This window comes from Etheostoma spectabile, chromosome 4 (assembly GCF_008692095.1).
Source record: "Etheostoma spectabile isolate EspeVRDwgs_2016 chromosome 4, UIUC_Espe_1.0, whole genome shotgun sequence".
Classification (NCBI taxonomy): domain Eukaryota; kingdom Metazoa; phylum Chordata; class Actinopteri; order Perciformes; family Percidae; genus Etheostoma; species Etheostoma spectabile.
Window position 1 is genome coordinate 11,601,459 of NC_045736.1, and position 19,297 is coordinate 11,620,755.

The 19,297-nt window shown below is 38.7% G+C and overlaps 2 protein-coding genes across 4 annotated transcripts in view; one reads left to right on the plus strand and one right to left on the minus strand.

Annotated features, from left to right (window-relative positions):
* Positions 1 to 3,188: 3,188 nt before the first annotated feature.
* rps10 (ribosomal protein S10) lies at positions 3,189 to 10,757 on the minus strand. The gene is made up of 6 exons (XM_032513078.1): positions 10,650 to 10,757; positions 10,016 to 10,165; positions 8,764 to 8,938; positions 4,019 to 4,096; positions 3,548 to 3,603; positions 3,189 to 3,270 (listed from the first exon to the last, which is right to left on the minus strand). Exons 2-6 carry the CDS (start codon positions 10,163 to 10,165, stop codon positions 3,229 to 3,231), a joined length of 501 nt encoding a protein of 166 aa, XP_032368969.1. The 5' UTR covers positions 10,650 to 10,757; the 3' UTR covers positions 3,189 to 3,228.
* Positions 10,758 to 14,875: 4,118 nt separating this feature from the next.
* pacsin1b (protein kinase C and casein kinase substrate in neurons 1b) overlaps positions 14,876 to 19,297 on the plus strand; it is a 35,253-nt gene continuing 30,831 nt past the window's right edge. The window contains exon 1 of one of the 3 annotated variants that reach the window (XM_032514032.1): positions 14,876 to 15,056. The gene's annotated coding sequence lies outside the window, so the exon portion shown is untranslated. The remainder of the gene's footprint in view (positions 15,057 to 19,297) is intronic. The other 2 variants (XM_032514028.1, XM_032514031.1) reach the window with 2 other exon arrangements.

Here is a 19,297-nt window from a genome sequence, read left to right on the forward strand (position 1 = left end):
AACAGCTCGCAGGAGTGTGAGAAAAGCAAGTCCAAACCCATGTTTGACTGCAAGATCCATCCAGAAAGACCTGACAGACACTGGAGTTGTGGCACACCACTCCACTATAAAGAGATACTTGTACAAACATGGTCTTCATGGAAGAGTCATCAGAAGAAAACCTCTTCTACGTCCTCACCACAAAAATCAGTGTTTGAAGTTTGCAAATGAACATATTGACAAGCCTGATGCATTGTGGGAACACGTTCTGTGGACCGATGAAGTTAAAATAGAACTTTTTGGCCCGAATGAGCAAAGGTACGTTAGGAAAAGAAAGGGCAAATGGATTCAATAAAATTTCAGAACATTTTGGACGATAACTTCATGCCATCTGTAAAAAAGCTGAAGTTAACGCACCTCAAAATCCACGGTGGATTACATCAAGAGGCGTAAACTGAAGGTTTTGCCATGGCCTTCACAATCTCCTGACCTGAACATAATTGAAAATCTATGAATAGATCCTAAAAGAGCAGTGTGTGACAGACAGTCCAGAAATCCCAAAGAACTGGAAGACTTTTGGAAGGAAGAATGGACGAAGATACCTCAAACAAGAATCAAAAGAATCTTAGCAGGCTACAAGAAGCGTTTCCAAGCTGTGATACTTGCCAAAGGGGACAGTACAAGGTATTAACTCTGTAGGGTTCCCAAACTTTTGCAGATACATTTTTGTTTTATTTTGAAAGTGTAAATTATGGAAATAAAATCTAACTTTTTGTGACATATTGTATCTAATCGGTCATTTGATGCCTTTGAGATGTTTTCCATCTTTTCTTGGCCTCTTTATGCACATCATTACAAATTTTTACCTGGGGTGCACAAACTTTCAAGCCCCACTGTATGCAGTATAGGTTAAGGTCATTAAATTACATTGTGGGACAATAGTGTACACACTGTTATCACTACTGTAACTGCATGTCAAACTTCCTGCTTCAAATGCAACCAATAGCAGGGCTGCCAACTCTCACGCATTGGCCGTGAGACACACGCATTTGACTGGTTTCACACGCGCACACGCACACCCCCGATTTCTCACGCTGAAGTGTCAACCCGGTCGGTCAAATTTATGAAAGATGAGTTTATCTATGTTTTTACCTGTTGAGCCACTTGTGACGACTAGTTGTGCTTTCAGAGACTGTGAGGGGCTTAAGAGCGCTCCCTGCTGTGGAATTTTCAAATTGTCGAAAATAGAAACTTTTTTTCACAGAGCCATCCAGGTGCATTTCCCCTGCTTCAGGTATGTGCTCTGGTATCACAGACCGTCCGGCGCTTAGGTAGAGCTTGATTATCACAGACCGTCCGTCGCTTCGTGTCTCTCTCTCTGTAAAGATGGAGGTGAGCAGCGCGGCAGTGTGGAGCAACTTCAGTTCATTGTAGTGGACTCGCTCTGTGGGGGCAGTGACGCGTTGCATCCATGCGTAGACCTCCGATAAAGAGCAGCGTACGGACCTCTAAACTCTGTCAGAGACCAGAGACCCAAATGGGCCTCTGCGTTGTCAGACGGTGAATGAGATCTACCATATCAGCGGAGACATGACATGCACAGCAGACTATATTACACATCTCCAAATCTGGACACAGAGATGGGAGGAGTTATGTGCACAAAGTTGTAATATGAGCAGAAATCTGGTGAAACACACCTGAGCTATACTAGCCTATATATACTATATATATATATATATATATATATATATATATATAATATATATATATATATATATTACGATACTGCAACGTGGGCCACTATTGTGCATCTCTAACCTCTGCATCTCTAAATGTAACTGTAAATAATTAATTTGATGTTTTTTAAAATGAACAAATAGTCTTTATTTTCACAAAAAGTAAAAACAGTAAGTGGGGCCAGAGGATGAGGGCCAGACATTACTGAACTTGGCACAAAGGTTAAAGGATTAGAATTTATGTAACTTAGTGGGTTCCATTCTTTAGAATTTCAGTGGTCTTAGTTGATCCCTAAATTAATTTAACTGGGTTGGTCCCTACACCAGGGACCGGACCTGTTCACCACAGACCCAAATCTTCCAGCTGTTGCTGACATATGCTACTGTCTCTTCATGTGGTTCATTATGTTTGGCACATTGTGTGGGTCAGTTCTATATCATAAGAAGTTATAATGTAAATGCTGAATGCCCTAAACCTGTTGTACTACAACACAAAGGCTCCTAACCCTACCGTTTTGCACTATCATGTAAGACTTGATTTTCCATTTTTTTTGCAAAAAAACTCTCCAGAAAGTGCCTTAATGGTTTATTTTTCAACTTTTTTCCTGGGGGGGCATACCCCAGACCCCCTAGGGAGTCCCCCATCCACCCACATATACCAAATCCAATTTAAACCCTAAAGGATAAAGACCAAAGAAATGCTTTGTACGCGGCAAAATATGGGTGCCCCCCCCAAATCTCACTCCAAGGTTTTTGGAAAAGTTGGCAGCCCTGCAATAGCTTGACTCATTTCTAATTGGTTAACATTATCCCCCTCTCACCGTACTCCCAAGAAAGTGAATGTGGAAGACCGAAGCAGCTCTGGCTATCTGGGAGACATCAGCCAAATCCTCTAAATATAACTCCCTACACCATGACAAGTTTATTAGCAAAACATCTCAAAAAAACTAAACAGCCGTGTGTCATTTCTGCGATGTTGACAAACAGCTGGGACCACCTACATTTTTTATCAGAAAGGAAGTATAAAGAAAGGTGAGCAAAGTTTAAGTGGCGCTAGAAAAGCTAGCTAGCTAACATTATCAATATGCCTCCCTACCAAACTCTTCACCCTAAGTGCTTTAGATATTGGTATATATTACCAATATTAATATATTAGTCTAAACCCGTCTTTGTCTCAGGTTGCCTTTACTACAACGTGACTGTCCTACCTTGTTACCACTTGCACTTTTCCTTTTACTACTTCCCTTATTTATCAAATAACATTTCACATCTAGGCTCACTTGATCCTATTTAAGTTATCTACTTATCGGGACAGTCATCTTAACGTGTGCTTATTAGTCTTAACTCCCAAACTGCTGACTAAGGTCCCTCTGCTCAGCCTAAAAAGATCTGAGATTGTTGGAAACAAGCGGCTAACTTTAATATCCATTGTCACAATCCTCCTTTAATACAAACAATACCGAGATGGGGGACTTATTTTGATTTTCTTTATTGTACAGAAAGATGGTGACATTTACTGAGGCTGCTGTCCTCTGCCGCGTCCGAAGCCACCCCTCTGCAACAGGGAAAAGGTTTTGTCAATATATATCGGCCAACAGAACAATAAAGTTTTAGGACTGCACTAAACAACTACATTCCTTATTGAACCCATTAGAAAACTGCACCCACAAGCGAACAATGTTGCAGAGAGGAAGGTTGGACATTCTTGTATAATTGCAGTATAAAACATTTGCTATGCAAGAAAAATATGCTTGTCTAAAATACAAATAAAAACTTACCACAAAAGGAAAATGTAAATGGTTTTACAGTGAAACTATGGAAGCAGTACTTACAAATTGGAATTCTGTGGCAGCTCCAGCACCGGCCTCTGCTTTCTTGTCAGCACCAGCTGATGGACAAGTTATGAACAACAAGTCAGTCAACAACTTTCAAATCTGAAGCTTCAAAACACAAACAACAAACTAGCAAAATAAAAAAAACTTCTAGCCACATACAATGTTTACTTTTGAGAAGGTCTTACTACATTGAAAGGGAAGACATCCAAGGTAAATAACTTCAGTCTATTGTTGTGAAACCTTGCTTAAAAAAGTAACCAATTCAAAGCAAGTTTAAATTGTGGTATTTTCATTCAATTATATACTTTTTTTTGGTTGGCAATTACAGAGCATTCTCCATGCATAACAGTCAACTTACTGTTCCAAGACAGTCACTATTTCTACCCGCCTTTCTAAGACTTTAAGACACAAGGTCACATAAGTGACTCAGCTCATAAGGGTGGATTACATTGCTCCAAGCATACTTACGGGGTGCAGCAGATCGCCTGTATGTATCTCTGTCAGCCTCACCACGGTTAAGGCGAGCGGGCCTCTCTCCTTCCATTCCTGCAGAAATAAAAGGAAAAATCAGCTCAAGTCCACTTTGGTTATGGGTGATTTGGCCGCACACAGAAGGATGAAATCAAGAGGAAAACCAAAGCACTTTGATGTGAGAGTTCAGTTTTAAAGCCAAGCGGTTTCACTAAACACAGTAAACCCTGTAAGGGAACAGTATTGGCCTCAAGGACTCATGAGCTAGGGTTGATGCATAGACTGTATAGGTGAGGCCAAAACATCTTGACTGCCCCCTGGTGGCTGACTGCAGTATAGAGCATCCATCCCACCCCCTCCATGTTAGCAGATGGGACACGGGCCAAACTACAAAATATATTTTTTTCTCATTTTAGGTAGTTCTTATCACACTGATGTTTGTCCAAATGTAACTTTTTTCTGATAAGTGGTTTTCATTGGTTATTTGATGCTATAAAAATTAAATTTCATGATTGACAGCTGTGATTGACTTGCAATATGGTCTGGTGGGTGTCTGTGCGGGACTTGGTTCTGCAGCTTCATTACGGGATCCCTACTGCGCAGACTCAGGCTCCTAAATTACAAGGTTCTGCACCCGTATCGGGGTATTTTGGCTTCACTTTTGTACAGTGGCAGGAGGTGGAGGCGTGTCGTCCATCTTTAGATACAGTCTATGGAGCAGATTATTCATGACCAACTTGTACACACTTGTATGCCCAAGGGGGGGGGGACCCTGACTCTAGAAAGTAGGATCAGGACACTGTTGCTGCCTTTCCTCTGTTTAGACTGAGCCCTGGACTTTGGCGTGGTTTCAATACAAATCAAAGCCGGTTTCATCTGAAGTAGGTTTAATGAATGGTTAAATTTCACTTTCGCTGCGCTCTGCTGCTCCCGTCCTCTTAGACAAAGTGAAAGGGCATGCTCTGTGCTTTGTGAGTGTATATTTTATTTGAGCTCTCAAATTTACAAACTGTCCTGTTTGTGTGCCCTGCCGCTCAGAATGGCCAATTTTGAACACATTAAAAAGCGTATCCGAGATAGAGACCAGCTCCAAAGATTAAAAACTAAAACATGCGGCAGCAAATGATATCGTTGCCGGTCAGCCACAAATAAATTAATATGTGCTTGCAAATTGTTGTGATTGCGCTACAAAGGAACGCAAATTGCCTAATTAGCCATGCATCTGAATAGTGGAATTTTTGTCGACTTTGCAGTTGAGACCACCCAGCCCTCCATATCTCCCATCCAGAGCAGAGGGAGGATGATAGAGGACCAATGATGCTACGGATCTGTTGTAAACTGGCCTGCACACTTTATTTAACATCAAGTTCAAGAACTTTAGGTATCCAGTCCACCAGTATACGGTTATTCTTATTTGTTTTTTGTAGTATATACACGCATGGTTGCCAATAGGTAGAACATATCTGCCATTAATTAGTCTACATATTATTAAAACAAACTAAACTAAGTTTACAATGAATTATGGCGTTTTTCGACTGCTGGTAACAGCTCGACTCATTCCGCGTCCGTTTTCCATTGCAAAATGAGTAACGCCTCAGCGTGGCTGGTCACCATAGCTACGCGTGATGATGTAATTTTCAACGCGACTCACAACAGCACGTCGGCTACTCGCCATAGCCAGAAGAAATGTTTTTTTCAAAAGAACCTGAAGGAAGCAACAAAAATAACCGCTGAAAAAAATTCTGACGGAGTTCAGACGTCGACATGACGGTTGTTCGCCGACACAAAAGGGTAAGTTAAGTTTCCTGGTAACGTTAGCTAACATTTGCATGTGTTAGAGGCCCCGGTCAGTAGTTACTATACGTTAGCGTTATATAAAAGTACATGAACTTTAGCAACCATGATTACACACCAGCATGTATGCTGTGTACCGTTTGTGTTTCAGAGCATTCACGCTTTGCAAAATCGCAGCCGCAGACCGTCGGGTGGGCGATGTCCGACCGGTGATCTCTGGTTCTGACCTGCGGTTGTCGTATAATCTGATGGGAGTCACGGAGATTCTTGACAACGACTGGATGCATCTGGGACAGCAGCCGTGGTGACACTGTCACAGGGTGCAGAGGAAGAAGGCCGGGATGTACGGGGGTTTGATGCGCTACTCTAATAGCTAAATAAAAACTTTTCTTTGATAAAATGTCTTTTTTTTTTTTAAATAACAGTGTGCAATTTGGAAACAACATAAAGCCCCTAATGGCCTTTATATTGAACAGTTGAAAAGTGAGAATAGTGCAGAGAGTAGATAATCTGTCGTGTCTGGCTAGATTTTTTTAAATGTCCCGTTTGTTCTGCACACACTCCGCACTCTTGTTTGCTAAAAACGCGGTGATCCGACCAACCAGCAGTCTGCAGGTTTCCACGTCCCTTTTGGTATCGCCTCAGCTCGCTTGGAACCTCGACTGAGGTAGTACTAAAAAAGTACCTGGTAGCAGGTCCCAGGGACTTTTTTTTCGTAATGGAAAACCAAAAAAGGCGTGTAGAGTCGAGGCGAGTCGAGTAGATACCACGCAGTGGAAAACCGCCATTAATGTATTCTTTAATTATAGGGATGGGAAGGCTCTCTAAATTTTGGGGTTTTATTACAAAAATAAACGTGTCAATCTAAACATGCGTTTATTTTTTGCTTTGGTAAGATTTATATTATCGGTTATTGTATTGGCGTCTAATTATTCTTGAAACTCTCTGAAGCACAACATTTTCTGGGGATCCACTCAGAGATTCCTGTGTGATGCAAGTTCCTTAAATACATGATCTGCTGTTCTGAAGGTAGCAGATCCAGACATAGGTACTGATAAATAAAGGATTATCTGACAGTCCCAGCCCTTCCTGCTAAAATAGCAGAAAATATTGATACTTGATCCGTGGTTGGATTCGCATTTTCCAATTTTATAAATCTACAACATAGATCAGTTACAGCAGATCACTGAAGTCAAAACAGCTGAAACCCTCAACTATCAGTTGCGTAACGCTCAACACCTAGCCATGGCTGCAACTAGAGCTGGGCAATATATCGATACTATAGTCGATATCGTAATATGAGACTAGATATTAGATTTTGGATATTGTTTTATTGTAATATGACATAAGGGTTGTCTTTTCCTGTTTTAAAGGCTGTATTACAGTAGTTAGTCATGTAATTTTCTGAACTTACAAGACTGTTGTAACTATCATTTTCCTTTACTCTTTAGTCATATCCACATTACTGATGATCTGATGAAAATCTCATTATGTAAATATTTTGGGAAAGCACCAACAGTCAACATTATATTTTTGTGATATCAATAGATATGTAGATTTGGTCAAAAATATGTTGCTACTTGACTTTTTTCACAATGCCCAGGCCTAGCTGAACCTTTTATCTTCATGATGTTAATCTCTCTGGAATGCTTCCACTCAGCAGGCTAAAGGCCCAGACACCACACCTAGCCGACGGCCGGGCAATAGTGGCAACGATAACAAGGGATACCGTCGCTATGATACCCGCAACAAACAGCGTTTACTCGATAAGCGGCAGAACCAACAGAGCCTACGGTCCCTCCGATTCACTCCCCACCAGTGAGACTGCGGTTCTGGGAGATGGCAACCAGACTGTCCCTCTCCCGTTCTGTCATGCTTTCTTTCCACAAAGAAGTCTGTAGGGAGACTTCTTCACCTGGAGGGACCAAACGGCCCGCTGCTTGTTTGTTAGCTTGCTTATTTCACCCACCCAACATGCCTTTATTACACACTGGGTACTGTAAATTAGCCATACTAAACTGTCACTGATCCTGCATTAGCAATGTGAATTAAACATTAAGTTGGTACATTTGACTAATTTAGAGGCTGGCCACCTGGCTGTAAGTAGACCTGCACAAATAATCGTTATAAAAGCTGCCTCTATGTTTACAGGCTTGTGGTGATGAGCTATGTGCTATAGGGGCAAAAAGTAAAGAATCGTGATATCAATTCTAAGTTTGTGCAGTCCTACTGGTAAGCTAGCTAGCTAGCTAGCTTGCTAGGAGGCTAATTGTTCAGTGGTGCAGCAAGAGAGAAGTCTTTTACAGTCTTTACCATTAAATATCATAGTATAGGACATTAGTTTATTAATGTTATTTTGTAATGTGTAGCTATGCAGAGCTCTTTTAAAAGACATGTTATTGTTGGAATAAATAAGCCTACACAATTAGTTATGTATATCTTGTACGTTTGCCATCCTATGGACATAATGTGCAAAAATAGTTATCCAATCGTCGCAACCCACGGTTTTTTTTTTTTAGAAGAAACATTCAAAAGTCATTTTTGGTAGCTCTTAAGTGTATTTGATTGCTCAGATGAGATGAAAAATAAATGAGCCTTGGGTGTGCCGATGGTCAGTCGCCGTTGGCCCCTCTAGAACCGACAGCCGGCCTGGTGCGTCAGGGCCTTTACATAAATACGACTTGTGTTTTTAGACAGTCAAGACTGCAATACGTAAAGAGAGTCTACAATTAATTTGATTTATTTTGAAAACTTAAAAATAGACTGATTAATACATTAGTATTCTAGTGGCTTTGGCTGGATCCTGGCTTTAAAAAGCAACATCAATTATCACTCACCTTCCTGCAGATTGACGCATTGGTTTTTAAAAAGAAAGTATATTCCAACAATAGGACAAAAGCAAGCTACATTCAACCAAACGCCCATTACGTGTATTGCAGCGAGCTTACCCTTGGGCCTGGGCCTTGCGGTCTCTGGGCGGGTCTGGCGGCGCAGGGTGGCGGGAACAATCTCAGGGGGAAGGTGGAGGAAGTCTCTCAGGTACTGGATACCTTCGTTTGTGAGGTACCAGTAAAAATGACGCCAGGCAAATTGCTCCTTGACATACCCACAGGACTTCAAGGACTGGAGGAAAAGCACAGGCATAATGTAGTGGTAGTTTTCACAGTGGGTAAAGTACTACCAGATACTGTAAGCACATACTACATAGTACACAGTACATCTTCAGACAATTAACATGTCATGCTCCCTCTTTCAAAAGATTTTTATTCTCATACCCCCCCACCTCACCACATGAACCAACTGTTTAACCAAGAAAGCCCCATGATTTTATTAGAAGAACAAATAGTTTCTTTACAAGCTTGATTCTCATTAGATTCTGTTATTCAAGTAAAAAATAAAAACACAATTTCAACTTTGTCCAAATTAGTTTTTAGAAACAAAGACACAACTCCCTTACTGGACAAAAAAACCTGATTCTTCTTATTATGTTGTTATTTTTGATTGTTATGCAATCTTTCTAACCTGTATCTTGCCGGCATTGTTAGCATCAAAACACACTTGCATTATTATTGTTCAAAAATAAAAGTTTGTGCCCCTCATGTATTAGCATACATTCAGGTTACAGTAGCAACCATCGGTTTTGGACGTTTGTTGTTTTTTCCTCCTTACATTTGTCATTTTTTTCAGTGTGCTTAATTTTTTCTCTTCTTCAGATGTTATAAAATTAAATAAAACGTCCAAATTCAATGGAAAAAGTGAACTGATCAGTTATTTAACTTGTATAGAGCGTTGTATGGAACGTTATTTAATTTTCTACAATTTGGTTGAAGGAAACACACATTTCTGATTTAAAAACTTTTTGAAAATGGGTCAAATACGACCCAGAGGAAGAAGAGACTGGAGCGCCGGTTGATGTGTAATCTCTGCTCATGTCCTGTTGCTTTCTGCAGTTCTGCATGGAATACTTATAAAAAAAAAAACATCCAAAACTTATATTTCTGCTCTAACTGTATATATGGTGTCTTTGATTACTGCATGTACACTTTAACCTGTAATTTATTTTGTTGCTTCCTGCTGCCATGATCTAAAATCATCTGGCCAAAGGACTACTGTTGTAAATTAGCCGACTGGCTAACACTGGCTCATTTACAGCCATGTTAAATACATACAGATATAACCCTTTAGCATCCAGTTCCTCACCTGCATCGCTTTCATCACATGAAGGTTGGGCACGTTCTTGTCAGCAAGCTCCGGATGCTTGGCCAGGTGGACGTCTTTCTTGGCCACCATGACTCCCTCCTTGAAGAGGAGCTCATAGATAGCAATGCGATTCTTCTTGGGCATCAGCATCTGTTATAAGCGACATATTTATGCATTAATTTCCTGTAGGAACGTTAACGCTGCAGACAGCTTACAACAGCTTCCACTATGAGGGCATGTTAGCGGCTGGCCTGTTAGCCAACTTAGCTAGCTACGTGTACCGCTGTTACCCAAAGCCGCATAACGCCTATCAACGAACACTTCATTAAATCAATATACAGGGTTTGTTAAGTTTCCATCACTAGCCACACATTTCCATACAACGCTACATTTAATGTCGACCAAGTCGGCGCGCGGTAACCGAGAGAAATGGCAGCCTGTTCGAGAACATCAGTGCCAGGGGTCACTTCCCCACTTTTAAGTGCAATATCCACAACTGTAAAGCATGCAAGGCGGAAATAATTTTAGGTTTTCAATTGTGACATTAACAACAATCGAATATCAAACATTATTGTTTTATTGAACATGAGATGTTGAAGATATATTTAGATTCCTACGCCGGGTCTGTCTTTACCTTTCCACTTGTTAAGGGACCGGAGCCGGAAGGAACGACAGTCGTTGATGGGGAAGGTTTATCCTCACGAGGCGGGCCTGTGGAGACGGGTCGCCCCCTGTTGGTGTGGAGGGGGATGGATTAGTTCCACATTAGCCCTCATGTTACAGGCTACCCTATATCAATGTTCTTTGTAACTACCCAATTGTATTTTCCCAAAATAACGTGATCGATTCCCCGCAACGCTCTTTGGCAAGTACAGATCTCTACTTCCATTCATTTGGGGTGTCTTACTCAATTTTATAGCATTTGAAAAAGAAAATTTAAGTGGTTTCAAAATAGTATTGAGTAAAAGTTGACATATTCCAGTCTGTGATTATCCATCAACATCCATTCCTTTAGTTTAGGTCTGAACAATTCTTAATTTCTGCTTCTCTAACTCAAAGGTTAGGTATAATTTCCTATAAATGAGGTTTATTGACCATGAATTCCAAAAATAACTGTAAAACTAAAGTTAGTAAGTTGGTGTTACGTAGTGTTGAAAACATCAGAAAAATTGATAAACATTGAAGAAAGCGTCAAAAGTGTTGAAAAAAAGAACAAAAATGTATTAAAAAGTTTGACAAAAAGCGTCAAACAAAAGGGTTAATTGTCAATTTTAACGGGAAGACAAAAAAAGGGTTAAACAACGTTTTTAAGTTATTATCATAAAACGTCAATAATAATAAATATACACTCTATGGTTATTATTAGTTTAAATTAAAAACAAAATGAAAAAAACTAAGTTTAATTTCTTTTCAACGCTCTGGTGAATGTCATGAAAATATTGGCACATATGGGTCTGCACATGCTCAAATCCTGTCTTTTTAATAATTTTAGCATTGTTTTATTTCCGTGTCTTATCGGTATTATCTGTATTATTATTATTATCATTATTATTATTATTAATAATAATAATAATAATAACATTATATAGCCCATTTATCTTACATCACGGTTGGATTAGATTTTCCTCATTTCAGCCCTGAACTATTTAAATCCTGGGTAACTTGAGGTAGTCTAGCATTTTGTTTTGAAAATATTTAAATTTAAATGTTATAATTCTACAGAAGCATCAGTGTCAAAACATTGGATAAAATCTGAAATAATTAGTGGTGAAATGTTACTACTGTAAGTACATTTATTTCAGCACTGCACAGAAGTACACATCTGAGGTACTTACATAACCATTCAATGCAACTTTATACGTCTATAACGAGAGGCAAATACACCACGGCAGACAGTACTTTACAGATTAAGACGTTAAATGCAAAAACACGTCCTCTTTTCATAAATAACTCTCTCCTCATAGATTAGCAAAACAAATCAAAAGCTGGTCCACCTCCACTAACTAACAGTAAAAGGCTGCCCACACATTAATGCATCAGTAATAATAATTCAATAGCATAACACATAACACTCACAGGGACTGCAAAGCCACTTTTGATACCTACTTTTTGCTACTTATATAGCCGACTTGAATACTTTTTCCAATAAACATTCAAGACCTTAACCAATAATGGCATATATTATTATAAAGATATTCATATCATATTGCTACATTTATTTAAGCAAAAGATCTGAATACTTCCTCCACTAGGAATAAATATTATTAAAACGTTTTTTGGCAAACTTCATACAAAAATGTTTCTTTTCATATTCCTTTTGTGTGATGAGAAAAACATTTCACTTGCTCACATATCCCTCAGCAATGACTCCCTCCCTAAGGATCAAAGCAGAGCTGTTGCTTTAAGCCAGGGGTCTTCAACAGGGGGTCCGCGACCCCTAGGGGGTCCGCGGAGGTACTGCATGGGGGTCGCGAAAGTTTTGGTTGATTAGACTTTTTTTTATATTCCCCCCCCCTGCAATTTTTTCCACTAATTGAAATGTCTTTAAATACACATTAACTTGAATTCAACACACTGTAGTAAACAGATAAATGGAGGCAGAAGATGTCTTTCAGTCATCAATGCACACATGGCACTGTAGGACCAATTTGATATAACACAATTTTATACAATATATATAATTAGGGGGTCCTCGCTCCATCTCCCCATCAGTATGGGGGTCCTTGGTCTGGAAAACGTTGAAGACCCCTGCTTTAAGCCTTTTATGGCAGTTTAATGGGTTGTGTGACCCCGAACGAGATGAGCTGATTCCCTCAAAACAAACAGACATGGGAGGCAGAAGATTTCCACTCAGCCTGATTGCAATAAAAAAAAAAACTCCGTGAGAAATATATTTCTTTAATTACAGACTCAAGGTCCAGATGACTAAAAACAAAAAAAACACATTACAGATGGGGTTCAGACCAGACGCAAACATAAATACGTATAGACAAACTGATCCCCAACAATTTCACAAAAGAAACACACATACATACAAATTTACCAATTGCAATGCTCAATGATTAAACCAAGTACAGGTGCATGTTCCAGTGATTCCATCGTTTTGACGAATATCTGGTATCACTAAGGAAGGCTGCAACCAGTCGTTATCGTTGTTATTGATTAACCCGTTGATCATTTCTCTGAGTAAGCTTCTAATAATTGTTTGGTCTGCAGAATGGATGAAAAATGTAAAAGACAACAACAACAAAATCACTAAATGACATAGAAACGCAACGTATCTTCACACTGGAGCTGGGAGCGGACAATGATTCGCAGTTTCTTTTTTTTCTTCATAAATTACCTATTTGATTAATCGACTCTCAAAAAAAAGTTTGATTCATTTTTACCATTTTTCCTCGCATTTCCCATTGGCTTTCTTGGTCACCATTTTGCACAATCCATCCTCTTCCTTTGAAAGAATGCAGAGCTATTTTAATTAACAAGTCACACATCATTTAGACAGTTTTCAATCCTTTTTACTGGAATTGTGTATGATTCTTGACTCTTGCAGCACCCGTTTTCTGTTTGCTGTGGAAAGCTCCTGGGCAATAAACTTGTTTCTGAGTCTGTTTCATAATTAGTAAAACATAGCCTATAGCTAGCTGGGATACATTGTGAGTTTTAATTATGTTTTAGGCTATTCCTAGTCTGTTTTATTCATTGACTTTATTCTTCTATTGCATTTATTCTTTATTTTTTTCTACTATTTTATACATGTTTTAAAACTATTTTTGTATGCAGGCCTATATTTTCCCCTTTTCCCAGCATGCACCTCGTCCTGTCGTTCCCTTGGCTGTATATACAGTCCATGACATGGATGAAACGCTCCTTCCCTCTTGACCCTCCTGTTCTCTGGAGTGTCGGTTCTCTGTGGAATTCTGAAAACAAACGATAAAATTATTTAAATATTCAAAAGAAACACCAAATTAAATTAGAAGCAGAAGATGTTATTCTTAACTACGATCACAAACACAAAAAAAATTACACAGGATTGTCAATTTACTAATTCTACAAGGGAAATCTCATATTCATAAAGCAAAATTTGCTAAATGGCGACAAGCTGTCACTCACTTCGAAAAGTGAATTTCAAAACTTTTGTGAGTCCATCCAAATCATCAATAGCAAGAACACTGTCTATATAGCTGATCTACTGCAAGATGTTAAAGTATTATTATTATGTAGCCTTAAGCCCATCTCATCTTGTCTTTGTGTTGTATTTAATGTTTTTGATGTTTATGTTTTACTACACTTTTCTAAATTTGATTTATTTGTATATGTATATTTATTTATGTCCTTTATTTTTTAAGCTACTCTACAATATTCACTGGATAGAAATGGAACATTTTTTTTCTTTTTTTTCTGATGCCAAATTGTTCAATAAACATGTAACATGTTTGTAAAGTTTAAAATAATAATAATTTAAAAATAAATCCTCCTGTTGTCCTCGGTTCAAATTTCACTCGTTTTACAAAAACTTTCTATATCAGAAATGTGACAAAAGAACGTTGAAAAAAGTGACAGATGTTGGAAAAAGCTACAGCTAAAAATCTGGAAAAGTTACCAAAAAACCCATCATAAACATTGCCAAATGGGACAAAAACGTGTTAAGAAAAGTGTCAAAAAACATAGGAAAAAGCAACAAAAACTTTTATGAAAGAAAAAGACAAAGAATAATTGAAAAAAAAAAAAAACACCTACACGTTTGAATAATTTTGACAAGAAAAGTGGAGAAAAACTAAAACAAAATGTTGACATTTCGACGCAGAAAAACACAAAGTGGCATGGTCGACAGGAAGACAACACGACGGTTAAAACCATTTATTTTGAAAGAGCCTTCCGGAAGTTATTTTGTTCTTTACGTCCATCCCCCATCTGGCGGCTTCTCTCAGAAAAATATCAAGCTAACGCGCAGGCGACACAACGGAGGCAGTCTCTGCTGATGAAGACAATGACTACATTTCACAGATATTCAAAAAAGCTGGACTAAAATTTCTTTTGGGTACGTTATTCTTAATATTTCATAACCACGTAGCCCACGCGCTATTAACAGCTAGCTTAGGTTTGTTGTGACTAAAGTAGCGTAATATGTAGTTATTGCTGCTGAACCGTTACATCCGATATCGTTGAGAACAGGCGTTTTTACTCACCGAGGCTCTTACTGGGGCTAAATTAACGTCCGGAGCATTACAAGTTAATTGTTTTGAGGAGGACATTTTTTTGTTATAGCATCTCTGTTGTGTGCATCATAGAAACCTGCGGTTTTGCAATGAAGTGCGGGCAACTTGAACCACTGCCAGTCTGCACTCCTGCTTTGTTGACTCTCATTTAAAGTCCAAAAGGACCCGGGTCTATGTCCAATATATTTACAGTTTATAAAAGTATATCATTTACAGTTTGACGTAAGATAATTCATATAACAGCACTCAATGGGGAGTTACGTGTGCAGAAGATGCAGCGAGAGACGCAGCCTGTGGTGCTTCAGCAGCAGAGGGCAGGGAAGGATGTCTAAGTAAAAAACTAAAAAGAAATCGTCCCTGGGGAGAGAGCCTGTGCTTCCTCCAGACCAGAACATTTCTTTGATTTATCATTGGAGAGCAGCTGGTGGTAAATCAGATCAGAACTGCTGACCCCCATGTGAGCCAGACTCAGATCTGGGAGCTCTGTCCACGGTTCTGAACTCTGCTGCATCGTGCATACAGTGTAGGTCTACAGTACAGTACATGTAGTACAACAGGCTGCTGGTCACCGTGCATCTCTAATCTGTACTTATCAAATTGAATACCGTCTAAAGCAAAAGTTTGATGTCGCCTATACCTGCAACAGAAGTCAATTCCTTCAAAAAAAACATTGTGTTCTTTCTCATGTCTTAAAGGGCCACTCCGCTGTTTACACTCGACTCACTGCTCAGCCTGTTAGGACATTAGTCTTCTGTCTTCTGCAGCTCTGGACGAGCTTTTTTTTGTTGAGTCTTACGACAATATCAGGGTTGTCTCAGCTTTGACTCTGACGACGCATGTACAGTGTGTCATAAATTGGAGGTGTGAAGTTTGAAAGAAGTGGGTATTTACCAAGTCTTCAGAAGATGCTCTTGAGTTGCGTTTTGGGAAGTGTAGGATCCAGTGGTTTTGACGCGTGGATAGAGGTTAGTAAATCTCAGCCTCTCCTGAAGTCTCCCAACTTGGTATATTAACTCATTTCTGATCATCAAACCCATCAACCAGCAAAGCCTAAACACATATATATATGTTATCAGGGGATTATTTGGATACAGGGACTGACTACTGAGGAATAAAGTGTGAGTTTAGATTTTTTTTTACCATGAACTACAAAAGGAATAGAAATTATTTTAACCCTCCTGTTGTCCTCGGGTCAAAATTGAAACATTTTCATAATGTCTATATCAGAAATATGGCATTCTTTTTAACCAAATTACCATAAAAAAAGGATGGATTCCATGCAACACTCTTTGCAAATACAATTACTTTCATTGAATTGTGGGGTGTAATTAAAATGGTTTCAAATCAGTATCCTGACCAAAGTCATCCACTCAACATACGCTCCTCTGATCTTAACTATTAGCCAAAATAATTCATAATTCATTCTGCTTTATTAGCTCAAGTATTAGGTATACTTCTATACAAATGAGGGTTATTGACCATGGATTCCAGAAACTAGTGGTAGTAAGGTGGTGGCAGTGAAATCGAAAAGAATAAATAATGCGTTGAAAATGTCAAATGTCAAAAAAAGGGTAAAAACAAAATAAGTTTTAATCTTTCTGACCCGGGAGGACAACACAAGGCTTAACGTAAACGTTGCGCTAGTTTAGATTTCTGAGCGTCTATCAAGCATAATTATGTGTTTTATTTAGTTTTGAAAATGAATCATACGCACATGTATCTGACCTACTAATCCAGTGTTGAATTTCATAGCAATGTCATAGCTGAGGGTCATTTAGAGAGAGAGAGAGAGAGAGAGAGAGAGAGAGAGGCATGAATGGACACATGTCAAATGGCTTTTATTAGAAGGAGTGCCTAATTGGATTCATTCATGTGACAAATAAGAGACAGTCATTTGATTTGCAGCACCCAGGTTAACTCCTCTCTGTTTTTGTAGGAGCAATGACAAATGAGCCGTCATTGCTAATGTAATTACTTTGGACTACTTAACCCCAAGTCTCTCTTTTCTTATCTGTATAAATAACAATAGATTTGAACTATGTTATTCCCACTGGGCATAGACGCCACTGTTTGCTTCCAATTTCCATTTTCCCTTACAAGCTTGGCATGTCACATCTGGTGCTCACGAGCCCCGCCAGACGTTAGTTGATTAAAAGCAATTAAACCAATTTTTTCCTATTAGTCCCTTTCCCCTTGGTCACCAGGAATTATAGCTTCAGACATCCTGAGCCTTTCCATCTATGTCTGAGTTTTGGATCAATGCAGTTCAAATGTAAATGTAATCTTAATTCCTCCTGAGAATTACCACAACACAATAAGTTAATTGTTAATTGTTTTAAAGCAGATTTGGAGCATCTTTTTAAAGCTGTACTGTATCTGACCTCTATGGACAAACACTCAAGTCAATAATTTACTCCCATGAATGGAAAGGATCGTCTGAAAAACGTCCTATGTTTTGTTACGTGTTCAGGGACTCGTTGTATGAGAGCAGGGCTTCGGCCTGAACTGTAAGGTAATTTGAGTCTGTGATAGGATCCTCACAGGGGATCATGCAGAAAGGCAGGCTGCATTTCTTTAAAGGCCCAGGGGGGTTGCAAGGACAGAGCTGTCATTACATACCAGGGCATGCTGTGTACGCATGTGTGTGCAACTACCTGAACTGTGGAGTTGCAGACTAACTTGAAATGATTTTAGCTCCAAACATGATTTCAACTTAGTATAGGACTTTACAGTGCTTTCATTGTATTTTAATCAATAATATTTTTGGATTTCAAATTTCAAGGACTGCAACTAACAACTATTTGTATTAATGATTCATCTGTTGATTGTTTTCTTGATTAACCCATTTTTTGATTAAAAAAAAAAAAGTCAGAATATGACCAAAAAAAAAATCTCAATTTCCCAGAATGGGGATGGCATTAAATCTGAAAGCTTGTTTTGACCAACCAACAGTCACTTTATAATAGAAGTCCAAGGCTATGTGTGAAACCTCTCTATTTACTCATTTATTTAATTTTAATGTCTGAATTTCAGCTTGACAGATGTCCTGTTTATAATTAATACACACATAGCATGTATCTGGGTGTAGCTGTGCTGGTTAGACGTTTGTTAGTTTAGAGTTCCAAAAAAAGTTCCCAGTTTTCACTCAAAGCGGATTCAGCAAGTCAGTCATGAAAAGCAAATCTTCTATATTTAACCCTTGTGTTGTCTTCCCATCAAAAATTTTATCACTTTTTTGTACACTTTTTGTTGATGTTTTTAACTTTTTATTACATATTTGTCCCTTTTTTCAACACTTGACTCTTTTTTCAACGTTTGTCACTTTATTGACGTTTTCAACACTATGTAACACTAGCTTATTAACTTTAGTTTTACAGTTATTTTTGGAATTTATGGTAGACCTCATTTATAGGAAATTAAACCTAATGTTTGAATTAGAAAAGCAGAAATTAGGAATCATTTTGACTAAAAGTAATGGAATGGATGTTGATGGATAATCACAGACTGGATTATGTCAACTTTTAAGCAATACTATTTCAAAACCACTCCAGTTTTTTTGTTTTCAAATGCATATTTGAATATGACACCCCAAAATTAATGAAAGTAGAGATTTATACTTGCCAAAGAGCGTTCAATCAATCAATCATGATATTTTGGGTAATTACAATTGGGTAGAGAAAAACAATATTGAAAAATGGGTCAATTTGACCCGAGGACATGAGGGTTAACTGGGAGCAGTGTTGTGTTCGAGGGGTTCTGGAAGCATCTTCCCAGACACTGATTATACATTCCCTGATGTAGCGTCTGACTCTGCTGCACAGTGCGTATAGAAGAGATGCTGAATCAGCAGAATCTAACCCGCAGGCTGCAGACCAGCGACGGCTTCATGCCGTGCAAATCCCTGCCTCATGATACCTTCATGAACAAATAGACGCTCCTAATTAGTAGCCCTTGTTAGGTAAATGGACTTATGAAAAACATTTGACCTCGGATGGATGCATGGATGGATGGACAAACAAAAAAAATAATCTGTTGATAATTCAAATTCATTTTTCAAGCAACA